This window comes from Tursiops truncatus, chromosome 15, assembly GCF_011762595.2.
Source record: "Tursiops truncatus isolate mTurTru1 chromosome 15, mTurTru1.mat.Y, whole genome shotgun sequence".
NCBI lineage: Eukaryota > Metazoa > Chordata > Mammalia > Artiodactyla > Delphinidae > Tursiops > Tursiops truncatus.
The window spans coordinates 8966297-8991098 of record NC_047048.1 but is presented as its reverse complement, the minus strand read 5'-3'; the positions used below and the strand labels follow the sequence as shown (position 1 = coordinate 8991098).

The window sequence follows — 24802 nt, the reverse complement described above, 5'->3', positions numbered from 1 at the left end:
GGTCTACGATAGATCACAGTTTTTTTTAATGACATAAGCGAGGAGAACAATCTCACGTTCATACTAAAAATTCCAACTAGACTCACAGGAATTCAGTCTGTATTTGTAATGGAAAGTCCCAGCCTCCCGTCCCTGTCCAGTGCACGTACATGTCCACACCCGCACTCACGCGCTCACACTCAGGCTGCGCCAGGACGCCCGCTTCAGGGGGCTCCTGGATCAACTGTCCTGCCTGTGGAACTGAGGTAAATTACCTAGCTGTAGCTGCAGGTACTAAGCTGAGAGGGGCTACCTTATGTAAGGTATAGGCGCAGGTGTTTGAGGCTCGGGTCCCTCCTCAGCTCCACACACAACAGTTAAGTACTAACAGAGCTCTCCTTGGGGCTGGGGAGGCACAGTCCCCTGCCTGCCACACAACATTCACGCTCATTCACCAAGGGGAGGGGGACTAGTTACATCTACATCACATTATTTATAAAATAAGAATTACATTTTGTGTTTCCGGAAGGAGCTCTAGTCCCTCAGGAAAGCTGCCTGGGACAGCATTTGAGCCTCTTCTTCACACAGGCATAACTTAACTATACAGCTAAATTTCTAGTCAATAGCATTTATACTTAACCACCTCAATGAACCAAGCTTGAAGGAATTTAAAAGGCAATTTAGCTTAAATACAAAAATAAATTTTTATTTTGTTAAAAAATGTTTAAATATTTTTCCTTTTAATTTAGACACACGCATTCATACTTCTCCCAAAGAGGATGGGCATGGCAGCAAGGGTTTTGGGCCTGGGGTATGTGGTTTTGGAACCAAGGAAGAAGGAAGGAAGGGGTGGAGGAAGTAAGATACCATTTTAAAATGTGGTTAATTTAGGTTTTCTAACAGATACTACAAGTGATCTAGCCTACAGTGAAGTTAGGCAGGTGGGAAAGAAACAGCAGAGGGAAGAGGCCTTTGCTTCCCCTCAGACCCATCCTCCTTGGGCTGCCAGCCCTTAAAGTCAAAACACCATTTGAAAATTCAGGACTCGGCACTTGTAGCCATAAGTGGTGCTACTTTCCACATTCAATTAGCGAGGCCCCAGGAACTTGAGAAACAGTTAAGTCCGGCACTACCAACATGCCGCCACTCATACAATTCAGTTCTTCCTCCAAACTCGATTCAAAGAGCAATAGACGTGAGCATCAGACAAAATAACACAGGACAAGGCTTTAGACATACGATCCCGGAGAGGCAGACGAGCCCAATGAGGCCAACGGGGACGGTGGGCAAGGAGGCAGCTGAAAGCAGCGGGGGCGTCCTGCCTGCTCCAGGAGCTTCCCTCTCCTGGGGAAGGTATCACCCCTGGGTCTGCCAGGCTAACAGTCTTGAGCCACCAAGCTTTTAGGGGCCAAACTGGCAGAGAGGGTCGGGGATGAAACAGCGGCTCGGACTTGGCAGGAGGAAGTGGAACAGCAGGAGCAGCACCCGCTGGGGTCTCCAAAGGCAAAGCTAGAGTCAGGATCATTTTAAATGGAATCGATCCTGCAAGGAACCAGTAAGGGATGAAGCAGCGAGAAATGGGGAAACAGAATCCCCTAATGGGACCAGAGGGGGAGAACCACTTTTTATAGCCAAGCCAAGCAAGGTAAAGTTTTAGGGATAATCCATCCCCCAATCCCATCAAGTGCATATCAGAGATGCAAGTGGGTGAGGGCTCTACCTGCTGCCCTCCGGCAAAGCTGGCTCTCAGGGAAAAGGCGGGAAGGGAGGCCGCCTGACCAAGCTCATACACTAAACGAGAGTCAGGGAAGGCAGTGGACGATATGTACAGATGTTTCTTTAGTTCTCTCCAGCCTCACCAGTGGAACTGTTCAAGTAAGGTAGTAATAGGCTTCTGCCCCGCCACATCCTGCCTCCCCCTCCTCCCTCGAGAGGCCCGAGGCTTCTGCTTCCTGGAAGAGGGAAACAGCCCCTGGGGCTGCCACCACCTCCCTGGTGGCCGAAGCCAGAGGTCTGGGGCAGGTCTGCGTTATGGAACTGGAAGGGTCAGAGGCTCTTCCTAGCAGGTGCTGAGGTCCAGATTTGGGCAAGGGAGGCGGGGGTGTGGGGGGCAGGGGCAAAGGCTATTTCTTGCGGGTGTGCTGCCTTCGGGCCTGCAGTCGCTGTCGAGCCCCTGGGGTCTTGGATCCCGCACCAATGGAAAAGGAGGGGGCCGCCGATCCTGGAAAGATTCAACAAGATCTCATCAGGGTAGCTGCTACCTGAGAGCAGTCTCTAATAGAACACCGGATGCTGGGAGAAAGCCTCGCCAAGCTCTAGCAATTCTTCCGGGGGAGGGCTTATTAAAAAGGCAAAATCCCAAGACCACAGATAGGCTGGGAGCAAGGCCCAGGAAGGCATTTTTACCTGGCGTCCCAGCAGTCTGGCTCCTTCTCATCTCTGCTGCCCAACTCCAAACCTGGCTTGTGCTGGACTCCCAGACAGCGCTCGGAGAGCCGGAGCTGCCAGCCCACCCCACCCCATCTTCAGAGAGGAGATACACAGGTCACACTGGCAACGAGGAGACTGGCCGCTTACCGAAAGGTCCAACTCCGACAAAGCCTTGGGCGGGTGTTGAGGATGCCCCAAAGGAGAGGCTGCTGCCTGATGCGCCCACCCCAGGAGCAGGGGTGTTCTGACCAAAGGCGGGTGTGGAGGTGCCTAGGATGAAGAGACAGCAGAGAACTGTAGAGACCAGGCCGGTGAGCAGAGGGCCTCAAAGCAGAGGGTTATAAGCCTAGTGGGGGGGGGTCTGCTCCCAGCAGGGCCTTCCCCGCATGGCCCCTTAGCTCCCATTCAGCCTACTGGAAGGACGCCTTAACACGCGTTGCCCCAGGTGGGCCTCCCAGCCTGCTAACAGCTGTGCCGCGGTGGAGACAAGCCCCTCAGGTTGCCTTCTGACCACCTACGGCGTAGGGCCTCTGCATTCCCCTTGGCCACCAGACACAGCGACTGTCAGTGGACCGCCACCTGTAGCCTGACCCGGTTACCTCCCTTCCACCAGGACTAGAAGCGTTATGCCTCTTCTCCTTGTTCACCGGTCTCCTCCCCTCCACCTGGTGGGTCCCCTGATCTCCCCCCGGGGCCCACTGGGACTCAGCCACCAGAAAACGCCCCGCCCTCACTGAGTGCTGCCATCGGCACCAGTCCCGCGGGGAGGGCCGCCTGCTCTCCCAGCTCTTCCTCGTCCCGGGGTGGGGGTGGGGGGCCAGGCTGGGGCGGGCGTCTTTCTGGCTTCCTGGGGCCCAGCCTGGCCCCCGTCTCTCCCCCAACTCCCGCCTCCCCTGCAGACACTGCACTGGCTCCCCGCTCGCCACCGCAGCAACTCCGGCTCCTGCTTTTCCTCAGCCTCAGAGAACCTCCGGGCCACCGCCCCTGCTGCTTTACTTGGTGAGTTGCAACAGGCGGGCCTTGCCGGCTACCACTAATTTTAGGTCTGTATCTTGTAACTGAATGGCGCTGGGGAAAAAGAACGGTGCCGAATGGCCTCACTGTAACTTCACAAGCACGCTTTTCCAGCCTCAAAGCTGCCTGCGATCCCATCCCATCTTCTCCCCAGCTCCAAAGCGACCACTTTCAACAGGCCCTGCGGTGCCCTCACACACACCTCCCCCCAGCCACAGCCCAAGCTCTTCTTGTCAGTCTCGGAGGTTAAATTTGTTACTTCCTCAGAAAGGCATCCCTCCACAGTCATTAATCACATACTTTTATTGCTACCTGCCACACTATTTACACATTTAACACCTGTTTCTTCACTACCACAACGTAAAGCTCCCCAAGAACAGATGCCGCACAGCAGACCAAGTCAACTCCTGACCTTACCTCCAAACACAGGTTTGCTGTCCGGCGTGCTGGCCACGTTGAAGGCAAAGGGTGTGCCCTGGCTGGGCGCGCCCAAGCTGTTCTGACTCAAGCCTCCCCCGAAAGGGGTCGTGCTGCCAGTGGTCCCACTCTGTCCCGCTCCAAAGCCGAACGCTCCAGAGGCAGAGCTGGTGCCTGGGGTGGCCGCACTGATCCCAAAGCCCCCACCACCGGCTGGGGCTGCCGGTCCCCCGAATGTGAAGGGCGATGGTGTTGTGCTGCCGAACACTGAGCTACTGGTCCCACTGCTGGCGGTCTGGGTTGTAGCTCCAAAGCCAGAGGTGGTGGCTGCACCGAAGGAGAAGGCAGCTGTGGTGCCGCCAAAGGCTGGCTGGGTGCTGGCAGGGGTGCCAAAGGCAGAGGCCGTGGCCTTCAGACCGCTGAAGGCCGACTGCGCAGTGCCACCAAAGGCTGGCTGGGCCGGGGCTGGCGCTGGAGCCGCAGTCGGGGCCGGGGCTGCAGAGTTCCCGAAAGTGAAAGAGCTGCCGAAGCTGGGGACAGGGGTCGACTTGGCAGCCCCCTGCTGCTGCCCATCCGCAGCCCCGAAGGCGGGCTGGGGGTTGGCTCCTGGGTAGGACGGGGGAGGTGGCTTGGCGCTCGGGCCGAAGGGAATGTTGAACGCTGGGGCGGTGGCGCTACTGAACGTCAGCGTGGGCTGGCTGCTGCTGACGGGGGCTGAGGCGGTGAGGGTGCTGCCAAAGCCACTAAAGCTGGCTGTGCTGCTGCTGCTGCTGCTGCTGCTGCTGCCGCTGGGGGCGGTCTGGGCGGCACTGGGAAGGGACTGGCCAAAGGTGGCGACTGCTGTTGAAGCGGGCATGGCGGGAGGCTTGCCAAATTGGAATATGGGGCCCACGGCTGGGGTGAAGCTGGCACCGGAAGCAGGGGGAGTCCCGAAGAGGAAGGGCTGGGAGGCGGAAGCGGTGGTGCTAGTCACGCTGCTCGGGGTGCTGGTCGCGGTGCGCACGCCGAAGCTGAACGCGGGCTTCGGAGCAGAGTCCGCGGAGGCGCTGGCTGTGGTCATGGACACCACTGCAGAGGTGGCGCCAGCCTGGCCGCTGAAGAGAGGGGCGCTCGTGGTAGTGGCTGGAGTAGCTGTTTGCTTGAGGGAGAAGGGAGTTAACATGGGCACAGATGCAGGTGGCCCCATGTTGCTAAAGATAGGCTTGAAAGTGAGGGGTGGGCTGCTAGTCGTCATGGGGACAGCTGAGCTGGAAGATGCCGCGGCTGTGACCTTGGAAGGGCTAGAGGGCAAGGGGCCCTCATTCTCGCTTTTAGGTGGGACCACAAAAATGGGCTTGAACATGGGAGATGCTGAAGACACAGCAGGGGCCGCAGAGGCAGGAGGGTTAACAGGTGGGGTGCTCAGCATTCCAAACAGAATACTCTGCTTGGGGCTGGGAGACGGGGCGGACGGGGCTTGGGATTTGGCAGATGTCTCAGCCTGAGGGTCCGGAGGTGACTTGGCGTCAGTGACTGGTCCTGGGGAAGAAGCAGGGGTCAGCCCCAAGAAAGTGGTGGTGGATTTGGAGTCTTCGGAGGTGCCTGGAAGGGGTGCTGACTCTGAAGAGCCCAGAGGGGCCAGAGGGCTGGGTGTCTTCGGAGGCGAATGGGCCACAGTGGTTGCCACGCCAGCAGATTCTGGGAAGAAGAGTAGAGAAAGTGAATTTGGAATATCTCAAACATGATGCAGTGTTCAATGCCTAGCACAGTGCTAGGGATTCAACAGTCAACAATTACGACTAAATCTATACCACAGGCCTTTAAACTGTCCATTCCTGAAAGTCAAAGAAGTGTTCATAATTTCTACCCTTCACAGGTCATAAGAAAAACAGAAGAGGATAAAACTTGGCCCAGTTGGGGGTTAAATGTGTAGAAACTGAGAAAAATCCAATTACCTGAACTCAAGTCCAATTAATTATGTAGATACGCCTTATTCATCTAACAAAGATGTACTATATTACATTCACCCACCAGGCGCTAAGTACAGAGCATATGACCATGAATGAGATGGTCTCTGCCCATGAGCCCTGGGAGAGGCTGAATACCTAATATATTCTACACTATGATGAAGTGCAGTAGAGGAGTGTGTATATATGCAGTGCCAAGAAGGCAAGGGGCTGGAACAGCCAGCAGGTCCTTGGAAGCCTATTACCTTGTGCCTGCCGTCTAGCAAGCATGTGACAAGACACCTTAACCATGTGACCGTTTATACTTCAGGGACATCTCATGAGGTGAGCACTGTTCTTATTTTACAGATGAAGACAACAAGGCTCGGAGCAGCTAAGGGACTGGGTTTCAAATCAAGAGCTATCTGGCTACCAGAGCTAAGCTGCCTTCCCCAGCTTTAAGTGTCGCAGCCCTTCCCTAAATGTCCTGACTACAGATTTCTAAAGCTCTTAAGCCTGCACCAGCTCAGGTTTGGGAAGTTAGAATAGGTTCAACCTTTGCAGCAATTTCCAGCAACTGATGGGCATGGTGCTTTTACTTCCACCTAAACAAAGGCTGATGTCGTTACGTGCTCTAAAGTAAGCTCTCCCACTCACCGGGGAGGGATGGTAGGCCTGGGGAATTCTGCATCTTCTTCAAGCTCTCCAACAGTGGGTTAGTGCTTGGGGCTGGGAGGGAGGCTGGGGATGAAGCAGTCCCAGCAGCAGGCAGGGTAAAAGTGAAAGAAGACTGACTGGTAGGTGGGTTCTCAGTGACAGAGTTTGAGGCAGCATCTAGGGAAGAAAGAAAAGATGACATTGTCCTCCCTTGTTTGGGAATTCTTTCCAGTGGCATATCATGGAGCACGGGGAGTTCAGGGCCTCAGGACAACTCATTTAGAAAGGCTTCCCTTCAGTCTCAGTGCTCACTGTTCTCCAGATTCCACTGAGGACCCAAATGGACTTCCTAGATGAGAAAGACCAAAATAAAACCAAAAGAAACAAACCCTCTCTGGGGTGTGAAACTGATCTACATTCCTTACCAGTCTTATCCTCCAAGACCTTGTTAAACCACTGTAAAGAAGCTTTCTTTTCCAAGTCTAAGTCTTCAGCAGTGATTGAATAACCAAGCTGGGGAGGTGGAGGCTACCAAAGAGAAAAAGAAGTTGTCAATCAGGAGAAACTGGAAGAATCCTATATTTAGCCTTCCTAAGACAGAGTTAAGTGGGGGTGGGCAGAGGTAGATGGACAAGACCATACCAAGGTCAGCTGGTCCCCTCGCCTGGAGGGCAGCAACTGAACCTTCCGTTTACGCCGCCCAGAGCTGCCAGGTGTTGATGGGGAATTCCACGAGTTCTGTTTCTTACATGTGGTTTTATCTGCAACTAAAAAAAAAGAAAGACTTGTTTTCTTTCTCCTCTCTGCCAGAAATGGATAGGTTTGTCTATCCCGTTTTTTTTAATTTTGTTTTGTTTTGTTTTGTTTTTGCGGTACACAGGCCTCTCACTGTTCTGGCCTCTTCCGTTGCGGAGCACAGGCTCTGGACGCGCAGGCCCAGCGGCCATGGCTCACAGGCCCAGCTGCTCCGTGGCATGTGGGATCCTCCCGGACCGGGGCACGAACCCGTGTCCCCTGCATCAGCAGGCGGACTCTCAACCACTGTGCCACCAGGGAAGCCCTATCCCATTTTTAACATTGAGTTTTCAATGGGTATCTCTGAAAGATTCGATCTTCCATGATTTGGGCTCTTGGATGGTGTCTGAAAGATTATATAGTCAAGGGCTTCCCTGGTGGCGCAGTGGTTGGGAGTCCACCTGCCGATGCGGGGGACACGGGTTTGTGCCCCGGTCCGGGAGGATCCCACAGGCCGTGGAGCGGCTAGGCCCATGGGCCATGGCTGCTGGGCCTGCGCTCCGCGGTGGGAGAGGCCCACGTACCGCACAAAAAAAAAAAAGATTATATAGTCAAGAGGATATAAAGGCAGAATTGCTCCAAATGCAGGTATACAACTGCTTGCTGGACAATAATTATCTGGATTGGTCACAGATACCTCAACCTAAGCTTATCTGTAGCCCACCGTTACCACACGTTATACTGTACCTGTCTGTGTCACCTTTCTCCCTTACCTGACTATAAATTTCTGAAGGACAGAAACTCCTGTCTCTGTATCTAACAGGCCGTCCACAAGGCAATGCTCAACACTTCCACCACCAAAAGCCACCCTAGTGCATTCATCAACTTACCCTTTTCTCCCTGGGACTCCTTGTCTGTTACCAATGGAGTTGAAGAACTAGAATGATGAGAAAGCTCCTCTTCTCTGTAGGAGGAAAAGGCAGAATTAAGTTTAAGAAAGACTTGCTGACAAAAAGTACTGGATAACTTCTTGTACCTGCTTACCTACCAACTGGTCTAGAACAACCATGATATAAGACCTCAGTATGCCAGGAGAAAAAATAAAAGAAGTCAAAAGAAAATTCCAACAGAAAAGAATGGAGGCAGTTCATGGAAACCAAGGAGAAACCTTTGTCTTACAACAAGCACAAATCAGTGATCTTCAAAACCTTACTTACAACCCACCAAGTCCCTGAAAGTTCTAGTCACAGATCCTGATCCCTAACAGAGTGACATTCAACTTGACTGTAGGTACCTAGAAGGTCAGCTGGAGTCAAAAACATGGAAGTCCGCTGCCCGATGACATCGTTTGCTCTGTTCATTCTATTCTGTGTGGCCTCTACTCTTGCACCCCTGTCACTCATGCTACAGTGTGAGGAAGAGAGCCAGAGGACTCTACAGTTGGTACAAAAGAACTGTAAGAGATGAGAGCGATTCAGGCGGGCCTTTCCCTGTCCTCTGGATGTTAATTTCTTTGATCCTCCAAATCAGAGTTGCAGAAAGCCTAACAGCCGAGTAAACGTCCCTCTTTTCCTGACCACTCAGTAATCCACGCAGCAAACAATAATGGATTACCTTATTTTCTTTGCTGGCCGCTCTGGTGTCTGGGAGCGGGATGAGGCTGGGCTAGAGAAGGGAGATGAACCGGGTCCACTCCTCTTCCACAGCTAAAAGGCAAACACAAATAACGTGACTGACCCTAGTTGATAGTTTATCATCTGACCTTCAATATAATGCTATGGTTCTATTTATCACTGCATATAAAATCTCCTTTTAGGTAACTAAAAAAATATTTCTTTGTGAAGGAAGGCTCCTGAAAAGAAAGTCAATTGCCAGTATTAACTACAGGAGAAAAAGCCTGAAAAACTAACGGAACGCTAACTAATAAATGTAGAAGGAATGAATGTACTTTTGGCGTATATTAAAAAGGGGACTGTCACATTCAGTAATGGTTTAGAGCTATGATGTGCATACACGTTTACTCTATATTGTCTGTGGAAATGATAAAAGTAAATTAAACTGTTCCAATGAAGATAAGCTAATAAACTAATTTAGTTTTGCTCTCATTAAATTTTCAGTTTTACTTTATTAACTTTATTTTTTTAAAATATACGATCACGGGGCTTCCCTGGTGGTGCAGTGGTTGAGAGTCCACCTGCTGATGCAGGGGACACGGGTTCGTGCCCCAGTCCGGGAGGATCCCACATGCTGCGGAGCGGCTGGGCCCATGGGCCATGGCCGCTGGGCCTGCGCGTCCAGAGCCTGTGCTCTGCAACAGGAGGGGCCGCAGTGGTGAGAGGCCCGCGTACCGCAAAAAAAAAAAAAAAAAAAAAAAATATATATATATATATATATATATATATATATATACACACACACATATATACGATCATGACATCTATGACTTTTGCAGCATCAGTGGTATTTATCGTTATAATTATCCATGCATCTGTCTCTTCACCAAGTGGAGTCCCCTGATAGCAAAGGTAGTCTGTTTTCATCTCTGCCTCCTTCGAAGAGGCCTAGCAGCAAAGTACTTGACAAAGAGCAGCTCTCTGCAAATAGGTTCACTGTCTCTGGCCTATTTACAAAGATACTGAACTATCACCATAGGCAATTTTCCTACTGAGAAGCTTCTAGTGATTTCTTACTCAGTAAAATTGCATCATATAAGCACAAACAGGGAGGCAACAATACTTCATAAAAATTTTAAAAAGGTAAAGAGGGTTTTAAATCAAAGACAGGTGGTAAAGCAGTAGAGTAGTTCCATAAGACTAATGTCAGGAAACCGAGACTCAGAATAAGCTTGAGGAAAAAGCTGAAATCAGTAATAGTTTTTTACGTTATGCTCAGGTAAATAACGAGAAAGGACAGCCATCTGAAAAAACAACAAGTGCTTAGGCCTCACACCTGTATTTTTAACGAAGTGCCAAAGGTGATTCTAACCTTTAGCCAGGGTGGAAGACAACCTGGTTCCACAATTAGGAGGAAAATGTTCTATCTCTACTTCATAGACTATACACACACACAATCCAGGTGTCATAAAGAACTATTTAAAAAAACCAAATGAGCTCTTAAATAACTTGGGGTAGGGAAAAGACTTTCTATTCCAGAAACAAAGGAGAGAAAACTGACAGACTGTCGTAGGACAACTAAGAACCTCTCTAAATAAAAATGTCTCCATGTGGGAAGGAGACTTTACTATATACTCTGTACCATCTGAATTTTCAACCACAGTAATGTTTCCATAAACTAGAAATAAAATGTATGTGGACAGGAAACAAAAACACTCCAAAATGAAATAAAAACATAACTAGAAACAAAATTAAAAGGTAGATATATTCAACTAAAGTGGTAAGTTAATATCCTTAACATGTAAAAGTGAAAGTCTTGCAATTCCATATAAACATAATAAACATATCAAATGAAAAGTGGGCAAAGGCTATACCAAGGCAAGTCATAAAAAGAAACAATCTATGTATCCAGCAGTCAATTTAGTTCTGCACTGTAATTCAATTTTTGTCAAGTTCCTATTTCATAAAGGTACTATCCTTTATACTTTACAAAGAATAGAAGCAAGACCATTCCCATCATCAATAAATTTATAATCTAGAAAAGAGATAGGATGGTACACAAATTGACTATAATAGACAAGAGATGAATGAAGTCTCTAAAAAGGAGTCCAAGAAGAGAGAGATTATGCAGAGTTCGGTTAGAAGAATAATAAAGGATGAAGGTGACATTTGTGATGATCCTTCATAATCTGACAAAAACACCTGAAGAAAGACAAACTTTACAGGCTTGCAGTAGGATGGACACATGATTCCGGATGGAGAACAGGACAAGAAAAGGCAACAAAGCAGGAAGTAGGTGCTCTTACAAGATAACAAATATGCTGCTTTGACTTAAATATAGGATATATGTAAAGGAATAATAAGGGATGGGGTCAGAAATGCAAGCTAGGGTTTTGAGGTTTTGAAGGCCAGGGTTACTATTCCTACTTTGGAAAATGACAAGTCTTATATAAGACTTACGAAGATATCAATGTCACGCACAATGAGATCTAAGGACAGTTCACTTTCTCTAATTGGCACCAGTCTAATATTTGTAATGATTTTATAATATCAAAGCTAGAACTTCTAGTTTGGGTAGCTGTGGGTTGGGTATATACTACTGCTCCTCTGGAAAAATACAATTAAGTCAAATATCTCTACTACCACTTGCACCAAATAGAAGGGCTGTCATCTCTGTTGACTACTGGGCATGTTTACTGCTTCAGTACACATTTCTTTGAAAGAGAAGTTTCAAGATAAAGAACTTTCATATTACTCTAATCTCCGCTTCCAATGACTTCCTTACTTTCTTGATAATTTAAAATAACTCATGCCATGGACCATTTCAAAGATAATTATGATCAAAATTGAAAGTACACTATGCTCTCCGTTCTAGAACTTCTCCTTCTGACAGCATTATATATTCAAATATCACACACAAACAGGGGACTGGTAACTACTTACAATAAAACACCCAGAAGCTATTAGTGTCAGTGAGTATATTACTTGCCGTAGTGACGTCACAGGCTCTACCAGGGGTGAGGGTGCTTTAAAACAAAATCTGACCATGTTTCAGGCTATGGGTTTGTTTTTCAATGCATAAGCACCATTTACTTAGTTTTTATTGATATATAGTTGATTTATAATGTTTCAGGTGTATAGCAAAGTGATTCAGTTACCCATACATACATGTGTGTGTATACATTCTTTTTCAGATTCTTTTCCATTATGGGTTATTACATATTGACTACGTTGTTTCAGACCAACCCTGCTGTGGAGGACAAACAAAAAATGCTGAAGAAAATATAAAATACATATGTTTGAAGGTATGGTGGTATGGAGAGCTACCAAGGCAGTGAGACACTGTGGAGGTAAGACAGAGGAGAGGAGCCAGCAGGTGAGGAGCCTCAGGGCGACTGCTCCTTCCAAAAGTAAAAGCTGCAGTTGAGAGGCTGAGAAAAGCTTTCGGCAGCCCTGTAGGGCTGGGAAGACAAAAACCGGAATTCAGGGCTTTGCAAAGTAGAGGGACCCTAATATACACCTTAGGCTTTTGGTTCGAATCCCAAAGGCTACATAGTAGGGTACAGGGCAAATCAGAAATAAACCAGCCCTCACAAGAACTGACAACCAACTCAGAATCATGTCAGTTCCAACTGTACAGGGGTAATCTGTCCCAATCCTAGCTGCCTGCCAGAGGCAAAAGACAGACCTCTCTGGAGGAAGATACTATCATTCAGAGCTTCAAGTCATTGTCCCCCCACCCCTCCAATGTCTGACAGTAAAACAAAACAACAAAAAAGTATGTAAGAAGATAATATTCAAGGACTTCCCTGGTGGCACAGTGGTTAAGAATCTGCCTGCCAATGCAGGGTACATGGGTGACAGCCCTGGCCCTGGTCCAGGAAGATACCACATGCCGTGGAGCAACTAAGCCTGTGCGCCACAACTACTGAGCCTGCGCTCTAGAGCCCACGAGCCACAACTACTGAGCCTGCATGCCACAACTACTGAAGCCCATATGCCTAGAGCCCGTGCCCCGCAACAAGAAAAACCAACGCAATGAGAAGCCCGTGTACCAAAACGGAGTAGCCCCCGCTTGCGGCAACTAGAGAAAGCCCGCGCGCAGCAACAAAGACCCAACACAGCCAAAAATAAATAAATTTTAAAAATTAATTTCTAAAAAACTAAAAAGAAAAAATACTAGAATTAAAAAGAAAGAAAAAAACTGTTATTATTGTAGACAACATGATGTACATACAAAAATCCTAAAGAATATACAGATGAATATTCAGAATTTAGCAAATTTTCTGAATACAAAAATCAGTTGTATTACTATATATCAGTAACAAATTTCTAATATGCTATTTATAATAGCATCAAAAACATGTACCTAGGAATAAATGTAATAAAAAATATGTAAAACCACTGCACAGATAAGTTAAAGATGATGTAAATAACTGAAGACTACCCCATGTGCATGGACTGGAAGATTCAATATTGTAAATGTCAACTCTCTCCAAAATAATTGGTAGATTAAGGGCAATCCCAATCAATATCTTAGCAAAGTTTTTGGTATGGAAATTGACAAGATGATAAAATTATATAGAAATGCAAAGGGCCAAGATCCAAGACAATTCTCAAGAGGAATGAGAGAAATGAGAAAGTTGGATGACTTACTCTACTAGATATCAAAACTTAAAGACTGTGTGGCACGGGGCAGAAAAACAGACCAGTGCAACAAAACAGAATCTATCAACAGAAATGGATCTACAGATATACTGACACAAATTATGACAAAGGTGGTGCTGCAGAGCAATAGGAAAAGGACGGGCCTTTCAATAAACGTTGCTGAGTCAAATAGATATTTAGATGGAAAAATACTAATTTTGATCCCTACCTTACATCACACATAAAAATCAATTTCAAGGGCTTCCCTGGTGGCGCAGTGGTTGAGCGTCCGCCTGCCGATGCAGGGGACATGGGTTCGTGCCCCGATCCGGGAAGATCCCACATGCCGCGGAGCGGCTGGGCCCGTGAGCCATGGCCGCTGAGCCTGCGCGTCCGGAGCCTGTGCTCCGCAACGGGAGAGGCCACAGCAGTGAGAGGCCCGCGTACCGCAAAAAAAAAAAAAAAAAAAATCAATTTCAAGAGGATTATAGATCTAAATTTAAAAAGGAAAAATAATAAAGCTTCTAGAAGGTAGCATAAGACAATATCATCATGACCTTAGGCAAGCAAAGACTTCCTCAACAGTACACAAAATACACTAACCATAAGTGAAAAGGATGAAACGGTGAGCCACAGAGTAGGACACTTACTTGTTGCAACACATATAATTCACAGAGACCTTGTATCTAGAACATATAAAGACCTTACAAAAATCAGTAAGAAAAAGACAGACAACCTAATAGAAAAGAGCCAAGAAACTTGAACAGGCCCTTCATAAAAAAGAAAATACAAATGGCCAATGAACAGTTGATACCTCTATTTCATTATTAATCAGAGAAATACAAATTAAGACCACAATGAAATACTACTTCACACTCACTGGAATGGGTAATTAAAAGAGACAGGCAACAGCAAGTGTTAGTGAAGATGTATAAACACAGGAACAAAATCTCATACTGCGCTGGTAGGAGAATCAGCTGAAACATCACCTTGAAAAGAATTATACAGGGAATAACCCTAGACCACTGGTGGTCCAGTGGTTAGGACTCTGCGCTTCCAGTGCAGGAGGCACAGGTTCGATTCCTGGTCGAGAAACTAAGATCCCACAAACTGTGCAGTACGGGGGAAAAAAAAGACTTATACAAAGCAGCACTATTCACAACAGCCAAGACATGGAAACAACCTAAATGTCCATCAACAGATGAATGGATAAAGAAGATGTGGTACATATATACAGTGGAACACTACTCAACCATAAAAAAGAACGAAATAATACCATTTGCAGCAACATGGATGCAACTGGAGATTATCGTGCTAAATGAAGTCAGAAAGACAAATACCATATGATACCACTTACATGTGGAATCTAAAATATGACACAAATGAACCTATCTATGAAACAGAAACAGAATCACAAACAGAGAACAGACTGGTGGTTGCCAAGGGGGAGGAGGTTGGGGGAGGGATGGAGTGGGAGGTTGGGGTTAGCAGATGGAAGCTTTTATATACAGGATGAATAAACAAGATCCTGCTGTATAGCACAGAGAACTATATTCAATATTCTATGATAAACCATAACAGAAAAGAATTTTTTAAAAAAAGGATGTATATTATGTACAATCATCACTTTGCTGTGTAGCAGTAATTAACACAACATTGTAAATCAACTATGCTTAAATTAAAAAAAAAAAAACGTATACAAGAATGTCCATAGCAGCATTATGCGTAACAGCTCCCAACTAGAAACTCAAATGTCCAATGGTAGAATGGATAAATTAATTGTGGTATATTCATATAATGCAACAGTATTCAGCAATGAAAATGAAAGACCTATGACCACATGCAACAACATGAATGAATCTCACAAGTAAAATGTTGAATGAAAGAAGCCAAACACAGAAGAAAGCATATTCTATTTCCATTTATATAAAATTCAAAAACAGGGAAAACTATGATGCTAATATTGAGGAAGGAAGAAGGGAAGAAGTAGTAACTGTGAGTGGGTATGAGAGGGGCTTCTGCATGTTGAAAATGATTTATTACTTGACCTGGGTGGTAGTTACATGAAGCTGTACATCTATATTTGTTTTTCTGCACATTATACTCTAATTTTAAAACAGCCGTTAGATAGATTACATGACATGGAATGCTATGCAATATATAATGATTAAAAAAGATGTAGAAAAACCATATATGCTATGATTCCATTTTGTTAAACAGACCAGAAATCTTGTGTATCATCTGTGTTTACATACATAGTAGGAATGTTAACAATAGGTGCCTATGGGATGGACACTGAGATAGCCAGGACAGGGGAATTTTTACTTAACGGTTATCTATACTTAAAAAAAACTCTGAAACCAGGAAAGGTAATATTGTAGCACATGTTACAAATTCCAACAAGAATTCAGTAAAAAGTTTCCTTCCTATCCAATAGTTATTACAGCTTCTATTACAGTTTCCTGTCAACATTATTCTATGCACATCAAAAGATTAAAGAAACCAGCAGCATGAATAGAGGACACTATACACACAGTTCTGCACCATGCTTTTTAAATATAATATTTTGAGCTCATTCACATCAGTGCCTATTAAAGCTGCCTTACTGTTTTTAACAGTTACACAGTATTTCAACTTATGGAAATAATGTAAGTCATTCAACCAGCCCCTTAAAAAGGTATGTTTACATTGTTTCCAAGCTTCTGCAAAAATAATGCTACAATCAACACCCTTGTATATGTCTTTGAGTATACGTGTAGGGGTAATTCCTAAAAGTAAACCTGCTGGATCAAAGGGCATGTGCATCTCTAATGCTAATAACAATGGCCACACTGCCCTCTAGGGAACTGTACCAACTGATGCTCCCACTTGTGAGACCTAAGTTTCCCCACCAGGGATCCAAACCAGGGCCCCCGGCAGTGAAAGCGCTGAGTCCTAACCACTGGACCACCAGGGAATTCCGAGAAGCCTGCTTTTGCAAATATTTATTTTTATGGTTTCTATTTTACATTTAAATCTTTAGTTCATTTGGAATATGTTTCTCTAGTACTGTATATGAAAAGCTGCTCAAACTCACTCATAAGAGACACAAATTAAATACTATTCCTCACCTATCACACTCATCTTTCATTTATATTACTGTAAGAGTCTTCTGGATAGATTAACTTATCTCAAAATTTTTCTCCCCTTGAAAATCTCCCTCCACACATGCTTTATTTTTTCCTAGCTACAACATACTGGGTACCCACTTATTAACAGGCACTGTAATGGGTACTTTTCAAACACTACCTTCAGTCTTTACAACAATGATTTAGAAATGAGACAAAGAGAGTTTAAGTGATTTACTTGCCCAAGGCCCCAGAGCTACTAGGTGTCAGAGCCAAGACTGGAACCCACATCTGTCTGGTAGCAAAGCTTGCTCTGTTCCCTAGGCTATACTACATCCTCTTTCTAAAAAAGAATTACAACCACTTCTTTTTTTTTTTTGCGGTACGCGGACCTCTCACTGCTGTGGCCTCTCCCGTTACGGAGCACAGGCTCCGGACGCGCAGGCTCAGCGGCCATGGCTCACGGGCCCAGCCGCTCCGCGGCATGTGGGATCTTCCCGGACCGGGACACGAACCCGCATCCCCTGCATCGGCAGGCAGACGCTCAACCACTGCGCCACCAGGGAAGCCCCAACCACTTCATATTTTTAAAACTTTCATTAAATTCTCAATGCCTATAGGCTAAATTTCTTTTATGATCCAATGCAATCTGGAGTCAATCTATCTTTTGATTAAATTAATATCATTTACTGAATTATTCGTCCTTTGCCCATTTGTCTTGTATCAGGTTTCCACATGATTGCTTTACTTTTTAGGCTTTCTATTCTGTTCCACTGGTCTATAGTTATCACTCAAGGGTTTGTATCTTCTGTTAGTGGTAATCCCAATATCTGACAGACAGAAGATATCTACAGATAACCAGGTAGTAACCACCAGGTAGTAAACACTGGCTGATCGATTAATTAATGCTAGGAACCCATTTCTCCCACAGCGCAAGACAAAAGTACCTGAGAGAGACCTCGAGTAGAACTGTAAGAACTGGCAATGGCATTGCGGCTGGAGCTAGGGATGCCACCTGTGTATGTGCTTGTCAAGGAGCTCATAGAAGAGGTGCGGGATCTCTTATTCGAGTGATCATCTGAGCTCTGGGAATTGAGACCTCTCTTCAGAGACCCAGGCCTAATAAAAAGGGGAAAAGATAGTTAGATGTATTATTAAAGACATTCTTTTAAGGCTTTGTCCATGGACACAAAATCTTCCTTAAAAAAAAACAAACTTAATAAAAGAGCATAATGCTCTTAATTTTATTATTAACAGTTTGGCTAAATATATCTGACAGTCAAGAAGAGAAAGCCAAATATTTTAAAAATCAAATATATGAGTCCACTGATATAATATTCTAGAAAATGCACACTAATCTACAGTGACAGGAAACAGATCAGCAGACACCTGGAGATGCGGACAGGATGGAGGGAGGTATTACTAAGGGGCATGGGGAAACTTTTGGAGGTGATGTTTGCATGCATTATCTTGACTGCAGTGATGGTTTCCCAGGTGTATGCAAGTCAAAACTTATCAACTTGTACACTTTGAACAGGCAGTTTATTATTCGCCAATTATACCTCAATAAAACTGTTTTTTTTAAAAATCAGAGTTAAGAGAAACCAACCATTTTTTCTCAGCTTCCAACTGAAACAGAAATTCCCTGTACATCTTTCCTGTAGAATAAGTCATCCAACCCCTGTTATGATACTCAACCACGGACCAGTTTATTCTTATACTGGATGAAAATGTATTTCCTCTAACTTTCACCCATGGATACTATTTGGAGCCAAACTGAGCAAACTGTTTTTCTTTTTTCACGTGACAGTCCTTCCATAGTTTGGAGACCATTATCCAAATTTCCTTATTCTCCTTGAGATTTTTCTCCTCTGGGCTAGTATTCATACCCCTTCAAAACTGCCTTACCCACCACCAGCCCATAAAATCTTAGCTGCTCCACTCAGAATGCATTTCAGTTTGTGTACATGCTTACAGTGTAGTACACCAAACCAAACCCACTCCACAGACAATCTGAGAAGAGCTAAGACGAGCAAGACTACCACTCACCGGCCTCATTCTAGTCTTTGTTCTTCTATCAGCGCAGACTAGGAGCACATTAGCTTTTTTGGCAGCCATAGCATACTGCTGACTCAAATTAAGCATATACGTTACCACAAGGCTTTTCACACATATTGCTGAGCCACTTTTCCTCCCAGCCAATTCCTCCTCAAATGTATTTAAACTCAAATGTAGAGATTTAATATTTATCTTAAATTTCATATTGTTACATTTTATCCATTGCACAAACCTTGTGATCTTTCTGTTTATATACTTGGTTATTAAATATATTTATAAACCCTCTTAGCCTTAGTGTGTTTTATCCATATCAATGAAAAAATATTAAAAGGAATTAGAAGATAGTTATTGTGGCAAATTACTCAAAATGTTCCTCTCTGACTTCAAAGATTTGAACCTGAACTAATAAAACAATGCAAAAAAGCAAAGAAAGTCTACAGGACAGTAACTCTGATGATTCCCTTTTTCCAAACAGTCTGTATCTCACCCATGGATGCTCACTTACTTAGGCACAAAAGAAGCAGGGACTCCGTTGGCCACCAGGGGCTCAAATGCTGAATGTCCGCTCCCACTGCTATCATGGCGCCTAGACAAATCAAAAAACTCTCAATTAAATGAAGTTACTTTTCTTTCCCCTTAAATCATATTCCCATATTCTTGGGACCCTTTACTATTCCTATGAAGCATAGGTTCCATGCTAGACAAGAAGGGGAATGCTTCAACTCCAAAGATTCCAAAAGGTAAATTTATGCTAACAGTGTCCAGGCAGTAAGAAAAGTATGAAAATACTTCAAGACCTTTTGAACTCTTCAGGTGTATCAATTATTTGCTAACTTCTCACCAAAGTATCAGAATCACAAATTTAACATCCTACCGTCCCCAAACTGAAAACAAAAACAACCCTTTAGGGATTAACCCACACATCCTATAGTGCTCTAGAGGTTAATATGGCAAGTCTATTAAGGAAAAACTTTACATATCACATACAAGAAGGGCCTATGCATGGTGCACAGAATCATTGCATATTCCCATCATGGGAAAGATAGTACAGAATCCTCATTTATAGGCTCACTGGGGTCAAGCAAAATTACCACCCTGCAGAACATGAGAAACCTATCTGCACCATAAAAAGTTATTTCTTCTCCCACCTCCACACCTCCCCACCCCCTGCCACTCCTACTTAGCTAGTTGACATTAGCTCAAATTGCTCACTTGTCAATCCTATCTCTAGTCATGATAACATGATTTTCCCGTTACATACATACACTTGCACTGATTAACATTTCCCTACTCAATTTTGTCACCTACAGTATCAAAGCTGACCAATTTTGAACCTATAGGATATGAACAATCTTCTCTAGGTAATGGGGCTAATGATTTTACATGTGGGGTCCACTGTCTCCTCAGAGAGCACTTCTTTGCCCACCTTATATAAAGAAGCCTCCTTCTCATTACCCTCTGTTATATCACTCTGTTTTTTATCTCTATACACTTATAATTGATAATTATCTTGCTTATTTTATTATCCTTATTTTTTGGTCTCTTTTCCTCAAACAAGTCCCATGAGGACTCCGTCTTGTTCAAAGCTCTCTCCGCTCTACCTAGAATAGGCTCTGGCACATAGTGGGTACTCAATTTATTGAATTAGAAAAATGACTGGACTCCTTAACTTACTCCTTTGCAGCCTGTTAAAGCCTTAACACCCATTTTCATTAAGTTATTGAAAACAAAATAATGAAATTGGTTTTACTCTCCTTACTAGTAAGTCTACCATACCCTAGTCCTCACTTTTCTTTGCCAAGCACTCCCCTCAGCACAATCACAATACTGCAACTGGTGGTTACCCAAATAATTAAACAGCACGAGATTGTGAGGCGAAGACTTTAAGCATGCTCTCTCAAAAATAAAATTTAACATGTTTGTATCAAAAGTATGAGGCTAACATGGCTAACAGTTATTGGCGTATCTCTAGTACTTATGGAAAAGGTAAATTACAAAATTTATCTAACATGTGTCTTAGGAAATGAACAGCATTAAAGCCCTTGTTACCAAGCTCTTCCATGAAAGCCAAAGAACAGGACCTACTAAGGGTCACAAACTGGAGCTGGCCTCTAGATCTTCTGGAGAGTGATCTATATTTCAACAAATCCCAGAAGCCCACCTGAGAGGCCTGTTATTACTCTGTTGGGACTGTTACCTTCTTTTATTTTCCTGGCCATCAGCAAATATTTGGTCTTCCTCCTCCACTGTCCTTTTCTTCCTCTCTTTGAGGGCATTCAGTACTGTCTCCTTTGCACATGGGTCTGGGGCACTAGTTGATGGTGAGGACAGTGTTGAGTTGATAATTTGCTCTCGTCTACAGTGAAAGATAAGATTCCAGCATCAAGATATTTTAATTACCATGCCATATAGCACAGACTTCAGTCACTGGACATCAGAAGCTAACCAACAAACAAAAGTATAATTTATACACTCACAGAAATTGCCCTTTGCAATTAAAGCTACAATCCAAGGCAAACAAAACAAAAAGATGGTTCAATTACTAGAATTTGGGATTTCTCATTCAAATAAGCAGCTACTTCTTTTTCTGCTTTGTCACAGGAATAACCAAAGAATAAAGTGGACAAATAGGAGTCTATTCTTCCAACGACAATACTCACATCGGAGAACGAGTCAATTTGCTATCTGGAGGAGCAATCCTCACTGTCACTGGGCTGCACACCATTTTGGAATTACGAGCAGATAGCACAGTCTTCTTGTGATAACCATTCCAGCATACTGTGGGAAGTACCCCCAGCAAGGAATATTGGGTCTGTTGAATTGGATATCTTCTTCGAGGTGTTATTACAAACCGATGTGATAAAGTCCCACAATCCCTGTGAAGAATGGGAGATACCAAAGAAGCTTAAAGGAATGTCAGAAAATTTAAATGACTAAAGAACCACGTGGGTTCAGATATTTTCCAGAGAGTTTAAACCTCTTTCAAAGCAACAAAGAACACATGGTATTTTTTTTTTTTTTTTTTTTTTTTGCGGTACACGGGCCTCTCACTGTCGTGGCCTCTCCTGTTGCGGAGCACAGGCTCCAGTCGCGCAGGCTCAGCGGCCATGGCTCACGGGCCCAGCCGCTCCGCGGCGTGTGGGATCCTCCCGGACCAGGGCACGAACCCGTGTCCCCTGCATCAGCAGGAGGACTCTCAACCACTGCGCCACCAGGGAAGCCCCACATGGTATTTTTATGGCAACTTTCCCCCATTTCGTCTAAGGGCAGAAAGTGACAGCTGCTTAACAGCTGTCCCTACAATGGACTTCAACAATTTGAGAGGGAAATTGAAAACCTTGCCCACACAAGTAAACTACGATGGAAGAAAAGTGTGTGTTAGGATGTGTAGGGAGAAACTTTTCAAGAATGCTTCACTCTTCTATGCTAATCCATCAGTAACATACACTCAAAGTTAAACATTTTTATCACCTAATAACACCTGAACATTCATCTTCTCAAATAAATGTACTTTTCAAGAATCTAATAGTTTCACCAAATTTTTGTATTCTCTTGTATCACTCAGCTATTGGGACTAAATGAAACTGTCTCTTTGATTTGATCATTTTTATCTACCAAGTTTTATCAATCAAAGAGGTGTTTCCTGGGAACACCTCTTTGAGCTCGGCTAACCATAGAATTTCTCTTAGTGGTCCAAAGAAAAAAAATCTAACAAAACATACTCTATGACTACAATCGAAAGATAAAGACATTTTCACTAGAAGTAGGGATACTTAATGGTTTATCAAGTATTCTGCTAAATCTATATTGTATGAAAATTCAGACAGGTTTAAGAACTAAAAGGAAGGAAACAGCTGTGGCATCACATCTCATTCCAAAGGGTAAAGGGGGGCAGGAGACGACTGACACGCATCAAGGTGTTTAAGATGGCAAAACGACACAGAATCCACTTTGGACTTAATGAAAAAGAAAATTGGATTTGAAAGTCAAGTCCCTAATTCAAAGCCCGTCGACAGAGAGGAGAGTGTGGGAAAGATCAGGGTTATCTTACCGGTGGGAAGGCCTCCTAGAGGACCGGAGGAGAGGAGTGGGGAGGAAGGAGTGAACTTGAACGCCACGGGGATGCGCCGACTGAGCGGGCGGCGCGGTGCGGGCGGGTGGGCGTCGGCCCGGCCTCTCCCGCAGGTCCCTGCTCTCCGGGGCGGGGGCAGGCTGCGGGGGGCCTGGCTTGCCCAGGTAACTGCCCAAGAGGAGCAGTTCAGCGGGGTCGGGTCCTTCCAGCAGGCTCCGCGGCTCTAGAAGATTTCCGTTTACTGCCGACTTGGCCGGAGGCGAGGCGAGCAGTGTTCGCTGACGCCTGGCGTTCCGAACCAGCGAGAAGGCGCGCGAACCCCGGGGCTCGCGGCTCAGTCCCCACCAGGCCGCGGTAGCCCCCACAGCCAGCCAGGCCAGCGCAGCCGCCGCCGGCACCAGGTACAGCACGAGGCCGAGCAGCGACAGGACGAGAAGTGCCGCCCCAGCCGGCCCGCCGCAGCCCCAGCCCCGGCCCCGGCCGTCCCTGACACTCGCTAACGGCCGCCGTCGGTCGCCTCCTCCAGCCGCCGAAGCCGCCGGAGACATCGCGGCTCCGCGCCGCGGAGAAGACTTAAATATCCCAGCGTGCACCGCGCCGCGCGTCGCGTCACCGCGCGCCGACTGCGTCACTGCGCACGCGACTCGGACGAGCGATAGCGTAGGGAAACGCTACTGCCGGGCGACGCGCTAGACCCGACCCATTAAAGAAAATGCCGCCTCGCTAAACGCCGAGTTGTGATTCTTGTCCCTCGTGTACACCCGCACAGCACCCATCCAGAGGTGAGCCTCTTGGAAGAATCTTGTTAGAAATAAAAGCTCCGGAAAGCGACTACTCACGTAATGCTTATTTTCTAGGGGCCTAAACACCCTAGAAGAGATTATCAGGCACTTTCACAATTGCTACCTGAGGCTGCTAGTTTTTTCAGTTACTCAGTTTTCTGCCAAAGTATAAACTGCTAAAGGGAGTTGACTTCAACAGCAATAGTAAAAATCAAGACCAACCCAAACTATCCACCCTCATTAAATGTGGATCTGGTACTAATAAATTCCCGATCAAACTGCCTAATAGTCTAATAAACTGCAGATCAGACCTGAAGCTGCAATAGAAGTTTGCGTTTCTGCAGTACACATTGATAAAGGGGGGCAATTATCTACCAAATTTCACATTATGCTCCAGAATCGGGTAGATTTTTAGGATTTGTGATCAATTTACCTTTGTTAAGTTTGGTGGCCTGAGAAAGTAGATTAGTGTTTGTCTAGGTCCGGGGAGTGTGTTGGGCGTCAGGGGATGGAGAGTGACTACTGAAGGGTAGAGTTTACTTTTGGCGGGGACAAAAATGTTTAAAAATTAGATTATGGTGATTGTTGCACAACGCTGTGAAATTGTGTGGTATTTGAATTATATCTTAATAAAACTTTAAAAAAAAACTTGGTGGTCTGCCAATTTAGGCTTTGGCCTAGCTCAGCTTCCTTGGCCATTCATTCATTGATTTACTCATTCTATTACTGATACACATTAAAGAGTAATGGGGGAAAACACAGGGTCTCTGATCTCTAGAAGCCCTGAGTTTAGCAGGGAAGAAAAATGTGTAAATAGAAAGTTACAATTCATCGTGGTAAGAGTGATAACAGAGGCACAAAAACGGAAGGAATGATAAAGGGGAAGATGGGCTGGGAGGTGATACTTGAGCTGAGAGAACTGGCTTAAAGCAGGTTGAAGGCAGATGAAGAAGGATTTTGCAGAAACACAGAGATGGAAAGGAGTATGACACAAGAGTTTGCAAACAGTTTGATATGGCTGGAGATTATGATGTTTGGTGGAATAGGGAGGTTGGAAAGATAGGAAAGGCTCAGAAAAAGATGCCTTTGGAGCAACTGGGAGAGATGAAAAAAACAAACAGTTCTTCTCTTCCCCAACACATTGCCAGGGCAATTCTGCTTCTATCTATTCAATATACTGTAATTTCATACCAAACTTCATTCGAAAAGGAAAGGGTATGGGCTGTGTTCCTTAAGAAAAAAATCTTGGGAATTCCCTGGCAGTCCAGTGGTTAGGACTCCGCACTTTCACTGCTGTGGGCTTGGTTTGATCCCTCATTGAGGAGCGAAGATCCTGCAAGATGTGCGGCGCAGTCAAAAAAAAAAA

At 45.2% G+C, this 24802-nt stretch overlaps 1 protein-coding gene across 1 annotated transcript; it reads right to left on the bottom strand.

Moving 5' to 3' along the window:
* Positions 1-4: 4 nt before the first annotated feature.
* On the bottom strand, positions 5-23231 carry POM121C (POM121 transmembrane nucleoporin C). The gene is made up of 13 exons (XM_019921942.3): positions 22634-23231; positions 21243-21458; positions 20780-20938; positions 19088-19168; positions 17472-17643; positions 8772-8863; positions 8048-8121; positions 7065-7189; positions 6848-6950; positions 6423-6599; positions 3841-5517; positions 2557-2679; positions 5-2200 (listed from the first exon to the last, which is right to left on the bottom strand). Exons 1-13 carry the CDS (start codon positions 23200-23202, stop codon positions 2103-2105), a joined length of 3666 nt encoding a protein of 1221 aa, XP_019777501.2. The 5' UTR covers positions 23203-23231; the 3' UTR covers positions 5-2102.
* Positions 23232-24802: the final 1571 nt, after the last annotated feature.

What these genes read in the sequence shown, in the direction of transcription:
- POM121C (XM_019921942.3), bottom strand. Translation starts at nt 23,202, where the DNA reads ATGTCTCCGGCGGCTTCGGCGGCTGGAGGAGGCGACCGACGGCGGCCG. An exon ending in AAATTGACTCGTTCTCCGAT is followed by an intron (nt 20,939 to 21,242) that starts GTGAGTATTGTC and finishes CTTTCACTGTAG; the next exon opens with ACGAGAGCAAATTATCAACT. An exon ending in TGTCGGAGTTGGACCTTTCG is followed by an intron (nt 2,201 to 2,556) that starts GTAAGCGGCCAG and finishes GAATCTTTCCAG; the next exon opens with GATCGGCGGCCCCCTCCTTT.